This window comes from Sinocyclocheilus grahami, unplaced genomic scaffold (assembly GCF_001515645.1).
Source record: "Sinocyclocheilus grahami isolate Dianchi unplaced genomic scaffold, SAMN03320097.WGS_v1.1 scaffold18.1, whole genome shotgun sequence".
In the NCBI taxonomy this organism is placed as follows: Eukaryota; Metazoa; Chordata; class Actinopteri; order Cypriniformes; family Cyprinidae; genus Sinocyclocheilus; species Sinocyclocheilus grahami.
Window position 1 is genome coordinate 218,084 of NW_015505197.1, and position 14,523 is coordinate 232,606.

Below are 14,523 nucleotides of genomic sequence, written 5' to 3' on the forward strand. Positions count from 1 at the left end.
ATGTACAGTACAAACAGTCTTCTGTCAACTAGTCAGATCACCTGTCATGCTTTGCAAAGATAAAGCTAGAGTGTTTTGGTCAAATTATATACTACTTAGTGCATGTTGTTATTAAAATCAGTTATTAAGGCAGTTAAAACGTTAGAATGACAGACTAACAAACAAGCATGATTAAAATGAATGTATATCACTCTAAAATTGATTGCACAAAATGTTTTTAAAAACACAACCCTAAGGCATTCAAACTTAAGAAATGTATTTAGAAACCGCTTTTAAAAGTACTGTTACTTAAAAGCAACAACTTAAGATTACAGTTACAGAATTCCATGACAGATTTAAAAGTTAAAGGCACAGTTCACCCAGAAATGCAGAAAAAAAATTCTTTACTAATCTTCATGTCATTCCAAACCTGTATGAATTCCTTGGAACATTAAAATTGACTGAAAATCTTCCCATGCACTGTAGTTCTAAAATGAATCAATGGTGTATGTTGTTAACATGCAATTTCTGAACTTTCAGTAGTCCATTTTAGAATTTAGTAAATAACTGTCTGACTTCACAGTGAAGACAAAATGCAATAATACTGAACTTGAGAAAAATGGCTTCAATGTTTTTTGATCGAATTTTGATTGATGTATGTAGTCAAATAAACCACTTTTATGATACTTTGATGTTCTTTATCTGTCATTTTGGAGCTTGCTTGACAGGTCGAATCCCCATTCACTGGAAAAGAGCGTACAGGATATTGTTCAAAAATATGCCTTTTGCATTCCTGAAAAAAGAAATTAATATGGGTTTGGAATGATATGAGGGTGAATAAATGATGACAGAACTTTTATTCTGGGTAAAACTATGGAAATGTAAAGATGAACAAGCTGAAACATCTATATGCATATACAAAAACCCGCTAACATGCACACTCTTTTTTTAGTCAGATTTTTTTTCCTGCACTATTATTACTGTGAAAACAGGCTGAAAGGCTCACACTACAGAAACCTTTGACTTTGACACCCGCCCCTGTAGAGGGAGAGCGAGGACACCAGGGATATCGGTGCTTCTTACGCCATGCGTAATAAGAGATGTCTCTACAGAGGCAGGTTCAGGTCAAGTTACAGATCAGATGTGCTCAGATCCGCTTTTAAATGACATTTTTAGTACATTCTTAGTCTTCCTGTACTCATATTAGGCTTTGGTATTTTTTTCTGAACAAATAAAGCCGCATGCAATATTCTCTATTCATCATTCTGCATCATTGTCACTTGTATTGTAGTATTTTTCATCTGTAAATCACTTTGGAAATAGCATCTACTAAATTGTAAAAGTCATTATTCATGCTGTAAGTCTGTTTGTAGTTGTAGTTTTGTGTTTAGTGCTGCTTTGAAAGAGCATTAGCATTCATCCAAAGTTTAGGATTAAACTTAAACCGAAGATTAGACTGCAGTTTTGATGCTGATCCCATCTGTGGGTTTGTATTGGACAATCAAGGGTGGTCAAAAGTGGATGATGCAATCAATTGCCGCCTTCTGGGTTTCAGCTTCAGAGAGCCATAGCGAGGCTTTAAAAACAATACAACATCAATAGTTAATTTTCAGTAAATATTACAGTGGGGTCTAAAAGCCTGAGACCACCAGGGAAAATGTTTGTATTTTGTATTCTTCTTTAGATTATGACATAGTTGAACATACAATTTTTAAATGAGCAAATAATATACCTCTTTGCGAGCTGCTTTGGCACGGGTGAGTTTCACACTCTGAGATCTGCGTAGACCCTTCTGCACTGACGCCTCGTCTTCGGAGAATACTCCATCTGTTTCCTCCTCATGCCCCTCCCCTGCTTGTTTATATGGCTCTGTTGGAGCAGATGCACAGAGGAAGCAATAAAGATCTCAAACAAGAGGAACTGAACCTTGAAGGATAAGTTTACCCAAAAAATGAATATTCTGTCATCATTTACACACCCTCATGTCACTCCAAACCCATATTGTGAATTTGTGGAACACACACAAAAAAAGACATTTTCCATACAATCACAACTAATGGATTCTGAAGCTTTCAAGCCTCATAAAGGATGCAAAAGTGCAATGAAAAGTATTGGAATATGGTGAAAAAGTTGTTTGGAGCTTATTTATCACAGGTTTCTATTCATTTTAATTTCGCTAATGGTTTTTATTTTGTTTTTTGGTTACGTTTCTATTGACCAGCTGAACTTTCCATCAGGATTGCTTTTCAAACCTTGTTCTACCACTAGAGGGAGACATAATAATTACTTTCTGATGACAATGCACTCCACTAGGGTGCATTTGCCCTTGAGGTCTTAAAATGCTAATTTTGACTCTTACAGTTCACTTGTTTCTTTAGTTAAATTTTAGTTAAATCAGTATTTAATTTAATTTAGTTTTTCATAATTACATAATCAATCATTTATCATTATATAATCAGCAATGATGTCATTAAAGGAAAAGTTGACCCAAAAATCTAAATTTGCTAAAACGTACTCATCCCAGGCCATCCGAGTTATAGATTAATTATTTTTTTCATCTGAACAGATTTGGAGAAATTTAGCATTACATCACTTGCTTTATATCACTGCAGTGAATGGGTGCCACCAGAATGAGAGTAGTTGACAAAAGACATCACAATAACCCACAAGTTATGCAAGTAATACACAAGCTGCGTGTTTGTAATAAATCCATCAAGACATTTTTAACTTTGTTTGCTTGAGTCCTCTATCCATAATATTGCTTTCTCCAGTGCAAAAGTCATCATGTCTGAATCAGGAAAAAAATATGCACAGATCAAGCACCATTTACAAGTGAAAACAGTCCAAAACAGTTCTAAACAAATATATTGGTGGTGATTTTGATGTGAGAGGACAACAGGGGAAGGACTTTTTCACTGGAGGAAGCATTATTATGGTTTATGGACTGGTATTTTGGTCAGAAGTGAGTTTAAGGTTAAAACACCTTTATGATGGATTTGTCTCTTACAAACACACAGCTTTTCACTTCACAAGATGTTAATTGATGCACTGGATTCATGTGGATTACTTGATTATTATGATGTTTTTATAAGTTGATGGACTCTCATTGTGACGGCACCCATTCACTGTAGAGGAGCAAGTGATGTAATGCTAAATTTCTCCAAATCCGTTCCGATAAAGAAACAAACTCATCTAAATCTTGTACATCAGCCTGAGGGTGAGTAAATTCCCAGCAAGTTTTTGTTTTGTGGGGTGGGGGGTGTTGAACTATTCTTTTAACACATGTACAGCACTCACCAGAATCAGCAGCAGTAGGGTTAGCAGGCTGGAGGGCCCGTCGGCTGGGGTTGGTGAATGCTGATTGTTCAGAGGGGAACTGCGTCAGGTCTGGAATACTGAAACTCCTCAGACGTTCACTGATAGCTCCCTGTCCCTGTGACATGATGATCCATTGTACATGGTGCATTGAGTAAACAGAATTCAAAACCCAAAAAGTTGTGGTTACCTTTATAATACACAAAGACATCTTTTATTTAACTTCCCAGTTAATAATGGTCTAATGACGTGCTGGTGACAGGTTAAAGCAGATTGAAAAAGAAAGCAAGTTACCTGGGATAGGTGAGGCAGCTACTGCTGGAGATTAGTTTAGCATGCAGACAGAAAGAGAAAGGAAAAAGGAAGATATTAACTAGATTTTTACATTTTCTGCAGAAAACACAAGTGGTGCTCAGAACATCACAACAATACCAACAGCATAGCAATGCATAACAATGGGGCAGATGGTTGCCAGAGTGTTGCTATGCATTCGCCAAGATTTCTGAGTGATTTTTAGAGTGTTGCTATGCGGTTGCTAGGGTGTTCTGGGTGGTTGCTTACTGACCAAAGTTGAAAGAGCCTAAATGTCTATGATATTATTGTTTCTAGATAAGAACAGTAGATCTTAGCAAAAACAGAAGAGCCTTACCAAAAACAGAAGAGCACTAGTGATTTAGATCTTTTTTTAGGAACCAGACATGGCCAGACAGCAAATTTGATTTAAAAAAAGCAGTCAAGAGAACAGGAGAGGCCACAGTGAAGAACACTAGACAGAAAGAGAAAGGAAAAAGGAAGATATGAACTAGATTTTTACATTTTCTGCAGAAAACACAAGTGGTGCTCAGAACATCACAACAATACCAACAGCATAGCAACGCATAACAATGGGGCAGATGGTTGCCAGAGTGTTGCTATGCATTCGCCAAGATTTCTGAGTGATTTTTAGAGTGTTGCTATGCGGTTGCTAGGGTGTTCTGGGTGGTTGCTTACTGACCAAAGTTGAAAGAGCCTAAATGTCTATGATATTATTGTTTCTAGATAAGAACAGTAGATCTTAGCAAAAACAGAAGAGCCTTACCAAAAACAGAAGAGCACTAGTGATTTAGATCTTTTTTTAGGAACCAGACATGGCCAGACAGCAAATTTGATTTAAAAAAAGCAGTCAAGAGAACAGGAGAGGCCACAGTGAAGAACACATGCAATTTTTGCAGTGCATTTTTATGTCCTTAACATGCTGTATATTTTTAATATTATACATATTAGGCCTGTCAATCGATTAAAAAAAACAAAAACGAATCACATATTTTTTCTGAAATTAATCACGATCAATCCCACCTTAAAAACAATTCAATTCAATCTTCAAATGAATGTAGAAACAACATAAAGACTGCATATATTTCATATATGTTTAATGGCATCATTTTTATGACTGAAGGCGAGTATCACTGATACCAATACTACTGATATCTCTAGGAATTTCGTTTTTCTTAATATTCAACCATTGACTATAGCCATTCAACATTACAGTATAATTGAGAGCTATCAATTTTAATATTTAGTAGACCCATTATAATAAATGTCATATTTAGCTTCCTGTGCACTTCAGCAAGTAGGAAATATACAGAAATTGAATAAAGTTATCAAACACTAAATTCTAAATTAAATATAAATCCTTAAAGCTGCAAACGTTATTGATTTCCTCATTTATCTTTGATTAACAGACATCACAGCAGCTGGGTTATTATGTTATTTTGGCTGCTTTAAGAGCTGTCGCTGCTGAACATGACGCGGATCTGACACGCATCATCTTTTCTCACAATTCTTTACCTTTTCTGACTCACTTCAGGTCTTAAAGTCTCTACTAATGCATTGATGAGTTGAATCTTGTGTGTTAAATGAGGGAGACAGTGTTAGGCTGCTCCAGGACAGTTTTGAAAACTGCATTTCAGAGACATTTTCTTAAATGTGACTCATAACAAATACTTACATGCATGCACAGTTTTAAGGCAGCTTTAATCGCCTTTTTGGTAACTTCATGATTTAACTGACGACATAACTATGACATTGCATGGTCATAGTTTCAATTGAGCTTTATTATATACAACGTGCGTCACTGCATTTGTTTGTGCGCTACGAGCACTGTATAACGGCTGACAGGACAGGAAAATTAGTTTTTACTGACACATGGCCTGACAACATCTCATGTGACCCGCAGTTCACTGTTGTTCTACTGAAGCTCCCTTGTCACCTGTACCTTTTTCCGCATTCGTTTGACTTGCGCCTGGCGCTAAGGCGAAGTTGGGGTGCGCGTCTGAAAAGTATCCGCTTTGATGTGATCATAAAGATGTTCTGCGTCTAAATAAATGCAATTCTTGTCAAGAGAAAAGAGACAGAAGCAGCAGTTGTGAGTGGGGAGGCCAACCCTAGCTCCGAAACTGTGTTAATTGCATTAAATATTTTTAAAGCGTTAAACTAAAAAAAATGTATTGCATGCATTAACGCGCTAATACTTAACAACCTATAAACCTTACTGACCCCATACTTGTATATATAAGTTTCCAAAAAATGATTTCTGAAGGATCATGTATCATGTGACACTGAAGACTACAGTAATGGCTGCTATTACTGTATTTTTCATCAAATAAATGCAGCCTTTGTGAGCATTTAACTTTTTATTTTAAATTTATGACAGCATAACAGAAATAAAAGTAAACAATGAATCACAAAATAAATAATGTATCAATGCAAAACAATGTTTCTGTTTACATGGAATGAAAGCTGTTAGCTGACCAAATCAGCTTAGTTAGTTAGATTAGCTCAAATGCCTAGTATAAACACTGCATGAGTGTATGAATGAGCACGTGTCTGTGCAATACCTTCACAGCAGCGGAGACAGCAGCAGCAGCCGCAATCGTGAGACCCTGCCGCCCAAAATTCACCATGGTCTCATAACTTTTCTCTCTGGCCTGGACGATATACTCGTCAATCTCCTGAAAAACAGAATGTGAAACAGTCAATAAATCTATAACTTAAATTCCCCCTTAACCTCCAACTAGGAGTTGTTTGACAACAAACAATTACAGAGGGCTGGAAACAAAATATGCAGGCGCAGTTAAACGATCCGTGCAGTTTACTGTTAGTTCATAATGATCATGTAATCGAGACATGCAACTAACCCAATCCATCAGTTTATCTCTTAACATCATTTATGTAATCACTGATTATGTAATCCTCCCGATTCCATAACACATTTCAGTATGGCTATGTGTTCACTGTCAGTGAATGCCTATTCCCAGGGAACCTGATGATATGCTTAGGTCATTACCCTCTCCTTGGATGCCAGCATAGGGTGTAGGAACTTCCTGTAGAGGACACTGGCTCCTCTAGTGTAGGGAGACAGCAACCAAAAGACGAAAGCCATTTTCACTTCGTAGTAAACTGGAAACCTGAAACAGTCAAGTATAAAAAATATGAAAACAGAGGGATGATGGAAGACAAAATAATGAATTTGATCTAGGCGTTCTCTTCAATTTTATTTTCATGGACCTCAGCTTTGGTGGATCAATTTAATGAAACTACGGCTGTTTAATAGACACAAATTCACACAAAGACACAAAGTTAATAATTTGCCAAATTTATATATATATATATATATATATATATATTTGAATTTATTGTTATTTATGTCTTTATTATTTATAATTACAAAGGAGTGAAATTTTTTTTCTGTAAATTTTTTTTACAGATTTTTTATTTATTTATTTAAATTACAGAATAGAAGAGTTAAACGTCATTTAAAAAAATTGTATTAAGATATTCAATGTGCATTTTTAATGCCACTTTTTTCAGTATTAGTACACTGCATAGAACTATCCACGCAAATAAAATAGATCTAATTTAGGAGGACCCAAAAAAGTTTTTTCTTTTTCTTTTCTTTTTTTTTATGTCACGAAACGAATGAAATGCACAGGAATTTAACCGAACTGAAACTGAACCTAACAGACTGGTTCCTCTATGTGGCCTGAGGAAAATAAACGGAGCTCAACATCTGCAACAACAGATACAAGCCCTTTTCATAAACCATAAAGGCTAGACAGTGAAAAGTCATACAACAGAGAAGAATGGTAAAATGTTAATAAAACCACTTGATGCAAAATTACTCCATGCAATCCAATAACAAGTGTTTATTTGCCTCTTTCCAGACTGTATATTTACCAAGCCAAAGAAAGGTCTGTGATGGTCTCCACCACTGTGTAAAGAGCAAACACAATCCAGTACATCATCCATCGCACCTGTCAAACCACAACGCAAACACAAAATGTCTACTGGAGGTATAGAAGAGCTGTTTACAAAAACTTACCATGTAAATACTATAATATGAATATTATTCATACACTATATGATATACATCAAAGTACAATGGTATCACATCACTGTACCATGGTACAGTCACAGTATTTTTTGTAAGGAGAGAAACGGAAGTAGCTGGAAGAGACCACAAACAGGGCACACATGGTGGAATAACAGTATTAAATTGCTAATCAGCTCAGGGTTTAGTTACTGACAGCCTCTGTCAGATACAAAGAGTAACCAGGACATATGGACAGTTTAGCTGAAGCTCTCCATTTATTCTGGCTATTAACATTCTCTAAAGTCAAATATTAAGATGTGAAGAATCAGCAGAACACAGCTGGATAAAGATATGCATGTGCCTTTATATGAATTGAGTACTCACATATTCTTTGACATTCTTGGATTTGACGGCTTTAAAGGAGTAGTACGCAGGATACAGCGTTCCAAACACAAGACTGTGATAAAACACACACAGACATATACATTATATTCAAAAATATCATGTACCTGTTAAATGCAAGCAAACAAATAAAGGTTGGTGAACTAACAGTAACACTCAACCAATCTTTTTTTTTTTTTTTTTTTAAATGTAAGATATACTGATATAACTATATAGGTTATTGGCCAGTATTAGGGATTATTTTCCATTTATTTTTGCATTTGGATTATCTTAAATTCTTAAAAACACTAATAATTTAATTTATATTGAGTTAATCTTTAAATACAGTAATAATTTAATAACACCATTAATATCCCTTTTTTCTAGTGTACGTTATAATGTTGTGGTGACTAAATACTTGTAGCATTTAAATTGACTAATCTTAGTTTTATGTGATCTATTTTTAAATTATTTAGACAAAATAAAGTGTAGAATTCAATAAATGATCAGTTATGGGAAATTACATGAAAATGATAATCAAATTTTTGTATCAACCATAATTTAAATATCGGTGGATTCCTATGCACAATTTTATATTTGATGATAATCCATCCATTTTATTTGGAAGCCCACCCAGATGGCAAATCCAGCCTTTGCCTTACAGGCCTACTCAAATATTGAAACCAGAACAATGATTATTCAAAATGCTTTATTTATTGTGACAGATGAGATTGAAATCCCTTTTTTTTCCCCCCAAAAGAGGTGTTGAACACCTCACTTTAGTACATACACAAAGTAAATCCACAGCCTTCTCTGTAACTGGCTTGTGTTTCTCTGAACCATATATTTTCGAGTAGCTATGGGACGACATCACTGCCTGATACCGTCTAAAGTTATGTGTGATCATGGGTGTGTGTGGTGAGAGACTGTTGGATGGATTCCATTTATTGCGTAACAGTTTCTCCACTCTAAAACATCTCTACCACAAAGCAAAATATATGCTGAAGTCAAGAGTAGAGATCATCTCTTAACTCAAAACAGTGAAACTGTTTGTAATTAAACAACTTCAGCATCACCAAGTCACCATTTCCAAACACAGCCTGCCTTGCTTTTACTACTAGACAGAAGAAAGTGTTTGAACGTCAAATGCTGTGAGAACACATTAGAGTCACAATGGTTTAGTCATGCATTTCCTATTACGCTGTTCGCTGGGAGAACTCGTGAGGGTAAAAAAAGAAAGGAAAGAATAGGAATGAGTGTGTGTGTGTGTGAGAGCGAGAGAGAGAGAGAGATGTTACTGCACATCTCTAAAACAGCTAGGCCTTGTTTGCCGGCGGCAAATAATTAATCATGTTAACTTACAGTAAGAACACAAAAGGCATTTCAAGAGAACTTTAGACTTTGAAAGCGACTATAGCCTACTATATATAAATGTATTTCTATCAGTGAAGACCAGAGACCCTTATCTCTTATATTGTCAGTACACTAAAGATAACCAAACCCATAGCAAACAGCACCTAGTGAGATGAGGCACAGAATGTGCTTCCCTATGCTGACCTTTTCCGCAAAGAAAGAGACACCTTCTGTAACATTACGGTCCAGCAGGAAAACAGCAGTTCCTCCCTGGCAGACAGGGACTCTGAAAAAAGCAGGTCTCCAGCCAAAAACATGATGAATTTCCTGTTCTACTCCACCAAGTCAGCAAAATTAATGTAGGGTTTGTTTTTTCCCCCTGCATAATTTGTGAATTTTTATTATGGTTGATTCAGAGGTTCCTACACTTTCTTACCAGTGAATATCCAAGATTTTTACATTATTTTCCCTATGATTTGTGATGGCTTGATAAGGTTTTTGTGCATTCACAAACAGTCATTTCCAGCCTACTAAATACTTCAGATCTGAGTAGAACTATATTGACTGTAAATATTTACATGACCTTTTAAAATTTTATTAATTTCCATTACTTTTCAGGGTCTAGATATTTCCTGGTACATTCCAGATTTCCTAGGACAGTGGGAACCTTGTTGATTGTGAAAATATATGAAATAAAAATACTGCAGAAATTGAATAACTGTAACAGTGTTATTTACTATATTGGGGACAACACGTTATATGCATGTCGGTTTTTTTCTTCTTCAGAAAATAATCGACAACTTGTTTTATGGGCTTATAGTACTGTTTTGTATTGTAACTATGTAGATATTAGACAGTAGCATAGATTTGATCCGAAAGAACTAACGTAAATGCGCAGTCAGACTCAGCAGTTTTCACTAATGTAACGTTACTGTAAGCTCAGAAACGCAAATAGTTTTCAATAAATACTCACACGATGGCCCTAGATATAATCCACGACACCATCTTCCAACCTGTTGCACTTTTAAGTTATGAGATTCGCTGCAGGTCCAGTCCAGAAGCATAAACTATAACTAATAATAATAACTTCTGTCTCGCTTCTCCAACCGCTAAAACTCAACCAATGAGTTCCTGTTTTTAACGCATGCTTCCTGATATCTACAGGTTTGCAAGATGACATCGTTATTTGACGAATAACCACTCGTTCCAGCTGTTGTTCTCCCCCTACATGATGTTCCGTTGTGTTTAAAAAAGAGTATGTATTGTTTTCCTCTTCTCAAATCCTTTTCGGACTAGGGACTATGTCACCTTTGATTGATGGCTCGACTGGCCACTGATTGGACGGAGCCGCTAGTTTATCCCGCCTTCTGCGTTTACTGATTGGACCACTGACTCAGCGCCAAACAGGGTCACAGGGCGGAGCGGCTCATCGCTTGCACGCTGTTTGCGTACCAGGATAGGAATGAGTGAGTTTGAAACAGGTCATTTGGAAACGCTTTTTATTTGAAGATGTTAAATGCTGTTCGATGCATGGGAGGTCAGATACATTGATTTTTTTTATTTTTATTTTAAATAAATATGTATTGTCGTTTAGTCTGATTTGTCATCTTTTGACATCTTTAGAAGTACACTAGCATATAGATGACCTCAAAGCTATAAGAGACAGACTAAAAACATCACTACTCCAAGTTATCTCAGTGGAACTGCGCTGTAGCTAATTTCCAGTTATAAGAACCTAAAATTTGGGGCCTTGCAGGCATGCAGGGTGATTTTTTATTTTATTATTATTATTATTATTATTATTTGGTTACTGAAAGAAAATAGGCTATATTTTATTGTTGCAACAATGTAGGTTAGTTATATAATAGATGGTAACTGTAAATGCAATATTGTTTCGCCATATAAAATGAATGAAAAAAAGAGGATGTATCCGAAAGTTTATGTTTGGATTGCTAAACAATGAATAACAGCTGAAGATTTTATGCCACATCTGTTTTAGGTTTTCATCATTTGCCCTCAAGTCAATTTTGCAGTGTGCATTAGATTGTTAAAATGCACTTAGAGGGGAGTAGCACAGTGGATAATGGTGACTTTAACCTTTCTGTTGTAGATGTCTAAACTGCACCCAACCGTGAACCTTTGACCCACACTGAGAATGAAAAAATTATGAATTCTTGATTATGGTACACTGGCTCTAAAGACCACCCTTAAGGAAATCTGGTCTAAAAGTATGATAGAAATATTAGTGTTAGGAGTAAATAACATCCATGGGGCCTTTGAGGGTCTTTAGTTTCAATGTACCATGTCATAGAAAAACTGTGTGGGGGGGCTAAATAGGGACAGTCCATCTCAAGTGGTCCAGTGGAGTTGGTTGACCATTTTTAATTTTCCTTACTTTTTTGAGTGATTGTGTCTATGTATTGGTATTGCAAAACCTTTTTTCACTTTGTTTAACCACAGCACCATCTCTGTGTCATAAATAGTTGACACATTCTTGTTATCTTGTTAAGTCCAAATGTAAAGATCTAGATTGCTCAGGGTTCCAGGGTCAATTTATAATGGGAAGAATTTGGGCCTTAATTTTTTTACTGAGATTAAATTAAATGTTTTAATATGCAGAACATGCATACATTTCAGGTTTGAGATGTTTAAAATACACATTTTGAGTAAGAATCTCAGTTTGTATTTGTAATTTTTATTGTCTGTTACAGGTAATGCCACCTGGAGACAGACAGTCATTGGAGAAGAACTTTTCCTTAGATTTGATCACTTACCAGCTGTCATAAAATCAACTATTTTTTTTCCCTCTACAGATTACCACAGTTTGATATAATTATAGCTTTCATGTAGCTCAAACAGTAGAGCATGGAGCTAGCAGTGCCAAGGTCATGGTTTCGGAAAAACAAAAAAACTGATCAAATGTGTGTATGTATCTTGTATCTTGAATGCAATATAAGTTGTTTTGGACAAAAGCGTCCGTAAAATGTAAATAATAATAATATTATAATTTAATTTTATATTTTAATAAAATAGTAGTTAAATTCTTTAATATTTTAAATGATAAAAAAATGATATTAAAATATAATAAATATTTTAATTAATAAAAACATCAATGATGTTATAAGAGTGACATCATTAAACAATTATGAAACTATTCACAAAACAAAAATGCCAAATCCCTCAAAGAAAGCACCAGGATTGGTTCAAGGTTAGATGCGCGTGCCCTTGTTTCTGGCGCGTGCTCCGTCCTTCAGCAGAATCCCTGCGCGCGATAACGCGTCAGCATCAAGCAAAGGATAACTAATATTTCCAATGAATGATACGTCTGATAGCTGACGAACTGCACGAGCTTGATCCACTCTGGCATCGCTGATCCATATATCAGGGGGAGACGGGGAGCGTTTGAGGTGAGAGTGAACAGAAGTCATGCTTTATGATTGTGTTGTGCATTTTGTTGGTGATGATGCCAGGTTTCTGAGGACTCGTGCAAGGGCTGCAGTTCCGCCTGAGGAGCTGTCTGTGGTTCTGAAAGGATCGGGTGTCTGTGCAAGGCTGAGCATTTTTGGTTACACGAAAATTAGCTTCCTGCTCCCGTTTCTCGCGGGTTGAAGCAAGATAAAACAGCGAATCTCGCTTGACACATCATAAAGCGTTCGCATGCATGACATACGGGTGCAGCGCGAGGTAGAACAGTGTTTGCATTTAATTGGCTTGTCCCACCGATATTACAAAACTGAGAATTGTGTCTGATCTGTGATCTGCTGTCATCAGATTTTCAGCGTTTACTTAATATTCTGTTCTTTTTAACCTTGAGAGGAAAATCCTCAACCACCAGCGGATTATTGATTTAGATAGCCAAATATGGTTGTAATCCAAATGTTAGCTATGCATTTTGGTTTCCCCTCAAATACCGTTGGTAAAGCATGGTTGTAATTACAAATGACACAGTCAGGTGGGGATTATCACAAAGACATTGCCAACTGATCAGTTCTGCAGTGTTGTAGCATCATAAATACTTAGATTTCTATTCAGTTACATATCATACAAGTTTTGACATTTTAAGCAGTCAGGGATAATTTTTTTTAATTATTATTTATTTATTTGTATGTGCCTTTTTTTCTCCCTATCAGGTGTATATATCCACTGGAGTAGCTGTTTTGCAGAGTTTTTGTTGAGTTTCTGAACCATGGCGAAGAACAACAGCCTCCATCCAAACAGCAATGGAGAGACGGATGACTCGCCAAACATGCTGGTTTACAGAAAGGTAGGATTTTTGAATAATTATTTGAATGGTTACTTTGCGAAAGGTATTGCCTTTTTGACAGACCAAGTAGTGTAAGCTTTGTGTTGAGTGCAGTTTTGGGGGGAAACAAACTATGGCTAAAACATGAAAGTGGTGTGAGCGACAAAGGGGCTATTTGTCACACTTTTTCGTTTATTTTGGAAAGTCAGTTGCTGTATGGACACAAATCTTGAGATCTTGGTTACAAAAAGCTATTAAAGGAACACTCCACTAATTTTGAAAATGGGCTCATTTTCCAAATCCCCTAGAGTTAAACAGTTGAGTTTTACCATTTTCGAATCCATTCAGCCGATCTCCAGGTCTGGCGGTAGCACTTTTAGCTTAGCTTAGCATAGATAATTGAATCTGATTAGACCGTTAGCATCTCGCTCAAAAATCATCAAAAACATCTCGCAATGATATTACGCAGCGCCTGAAAATAGTTCTAGCTAGGTAACTTCCAATAAGCCTATTTTCAGGCACTGTGTAATACCATTGCGCCTGCTGCACCCATGGTACGGCAGCAAAGTTCCTTGATTATTACACCGGAATGAGAGTATAGTTCCTAGCCATATCGGCCTACAAAATCGCAACTTTTCATTTTCCGTCGGTCTTAGTACACGATGTAACTACAGAAGAGTCAAGTTTTAAATAGGAAAAATATAGAAACTCTTTGGTCATTTTTGAGGGAGATGCTAACGGTCTAATCAGATTCAATTATCTATGCTAAGCTAAGCTAAAAGTGCTACCGCCAGACCCAGAGATCGGCTGAATGGGTTCGAAAACTGTAAAACTCAACTGTTTAACTCTAGGGGAGTTGGAAAATGAGCCTATTTTCAAAAATAGTGGAGTGTTCCTTTAA

At 36.2% G+C, this 14,523-nt stretch overlaps 2 protein-coding genes across 3 annotated transcripts in view; one reads left to right on the forward strand and one right to left on the reverse strand.

Moving 5' to 3' along the window:
- Nucleotides 1-354: 354 nt before the first annotated feature.
- LOC107552835 (receptor expression-enhancing protein 3-like) lies at nt 355-10,687 on the reverse strand. Its single transcript, XM_016234834.1, has 8 exons — nt 10,353-10,687; nt 8,030-8,102; nt 7,510-7,586; nt 6,620-6,740; nt 6,171-6,284; nt 3,277-3,412; nt 1,712-1,848; nt 355-1,555 (listed from the first exon to the last, which is right to left on the reverse strand). The coding sequence occupies exons 1-8, from the start codon at nt 10,382-10,384 to the stop codon at nt 1,481-1,483; spliced, it is 765 nt and encodes a 254-aa protein (XP_016090320.1). The 5' UTR covers nt 10,385-10,687; the 3' UTR covers nt 355-1,480.
- Nucleotides 10,688-12,598: 1,911 nt separating this feature from the next.
- LOC107552841 (regulator of G-protein signaling 7) overlaps nt 12,599-14,523 on the forward strand; it is a 78,242-nt gene continuing 76,317 nt past the window's right edge. The window contains exons 1-2 of one of the 2 annotated variants that reach the window (XM_016234846.1): nt 12,599-12,786; nt 13,510-13,643. In XM_016234846.1, coding sequence (XP_016090332.1) covers nt 13,566-13,643 — 78 coding nt within the window. In that variant the 5' untranslated portion in view covers nt 12,599-12,786; nt 13,510-13,565. The remainder of the gene's footprint in view (nt 12,787-13,509; nt 13,644-14,523) is intronic. The other variant, XM_016234855.1, reaches the window with a different exon arrangement.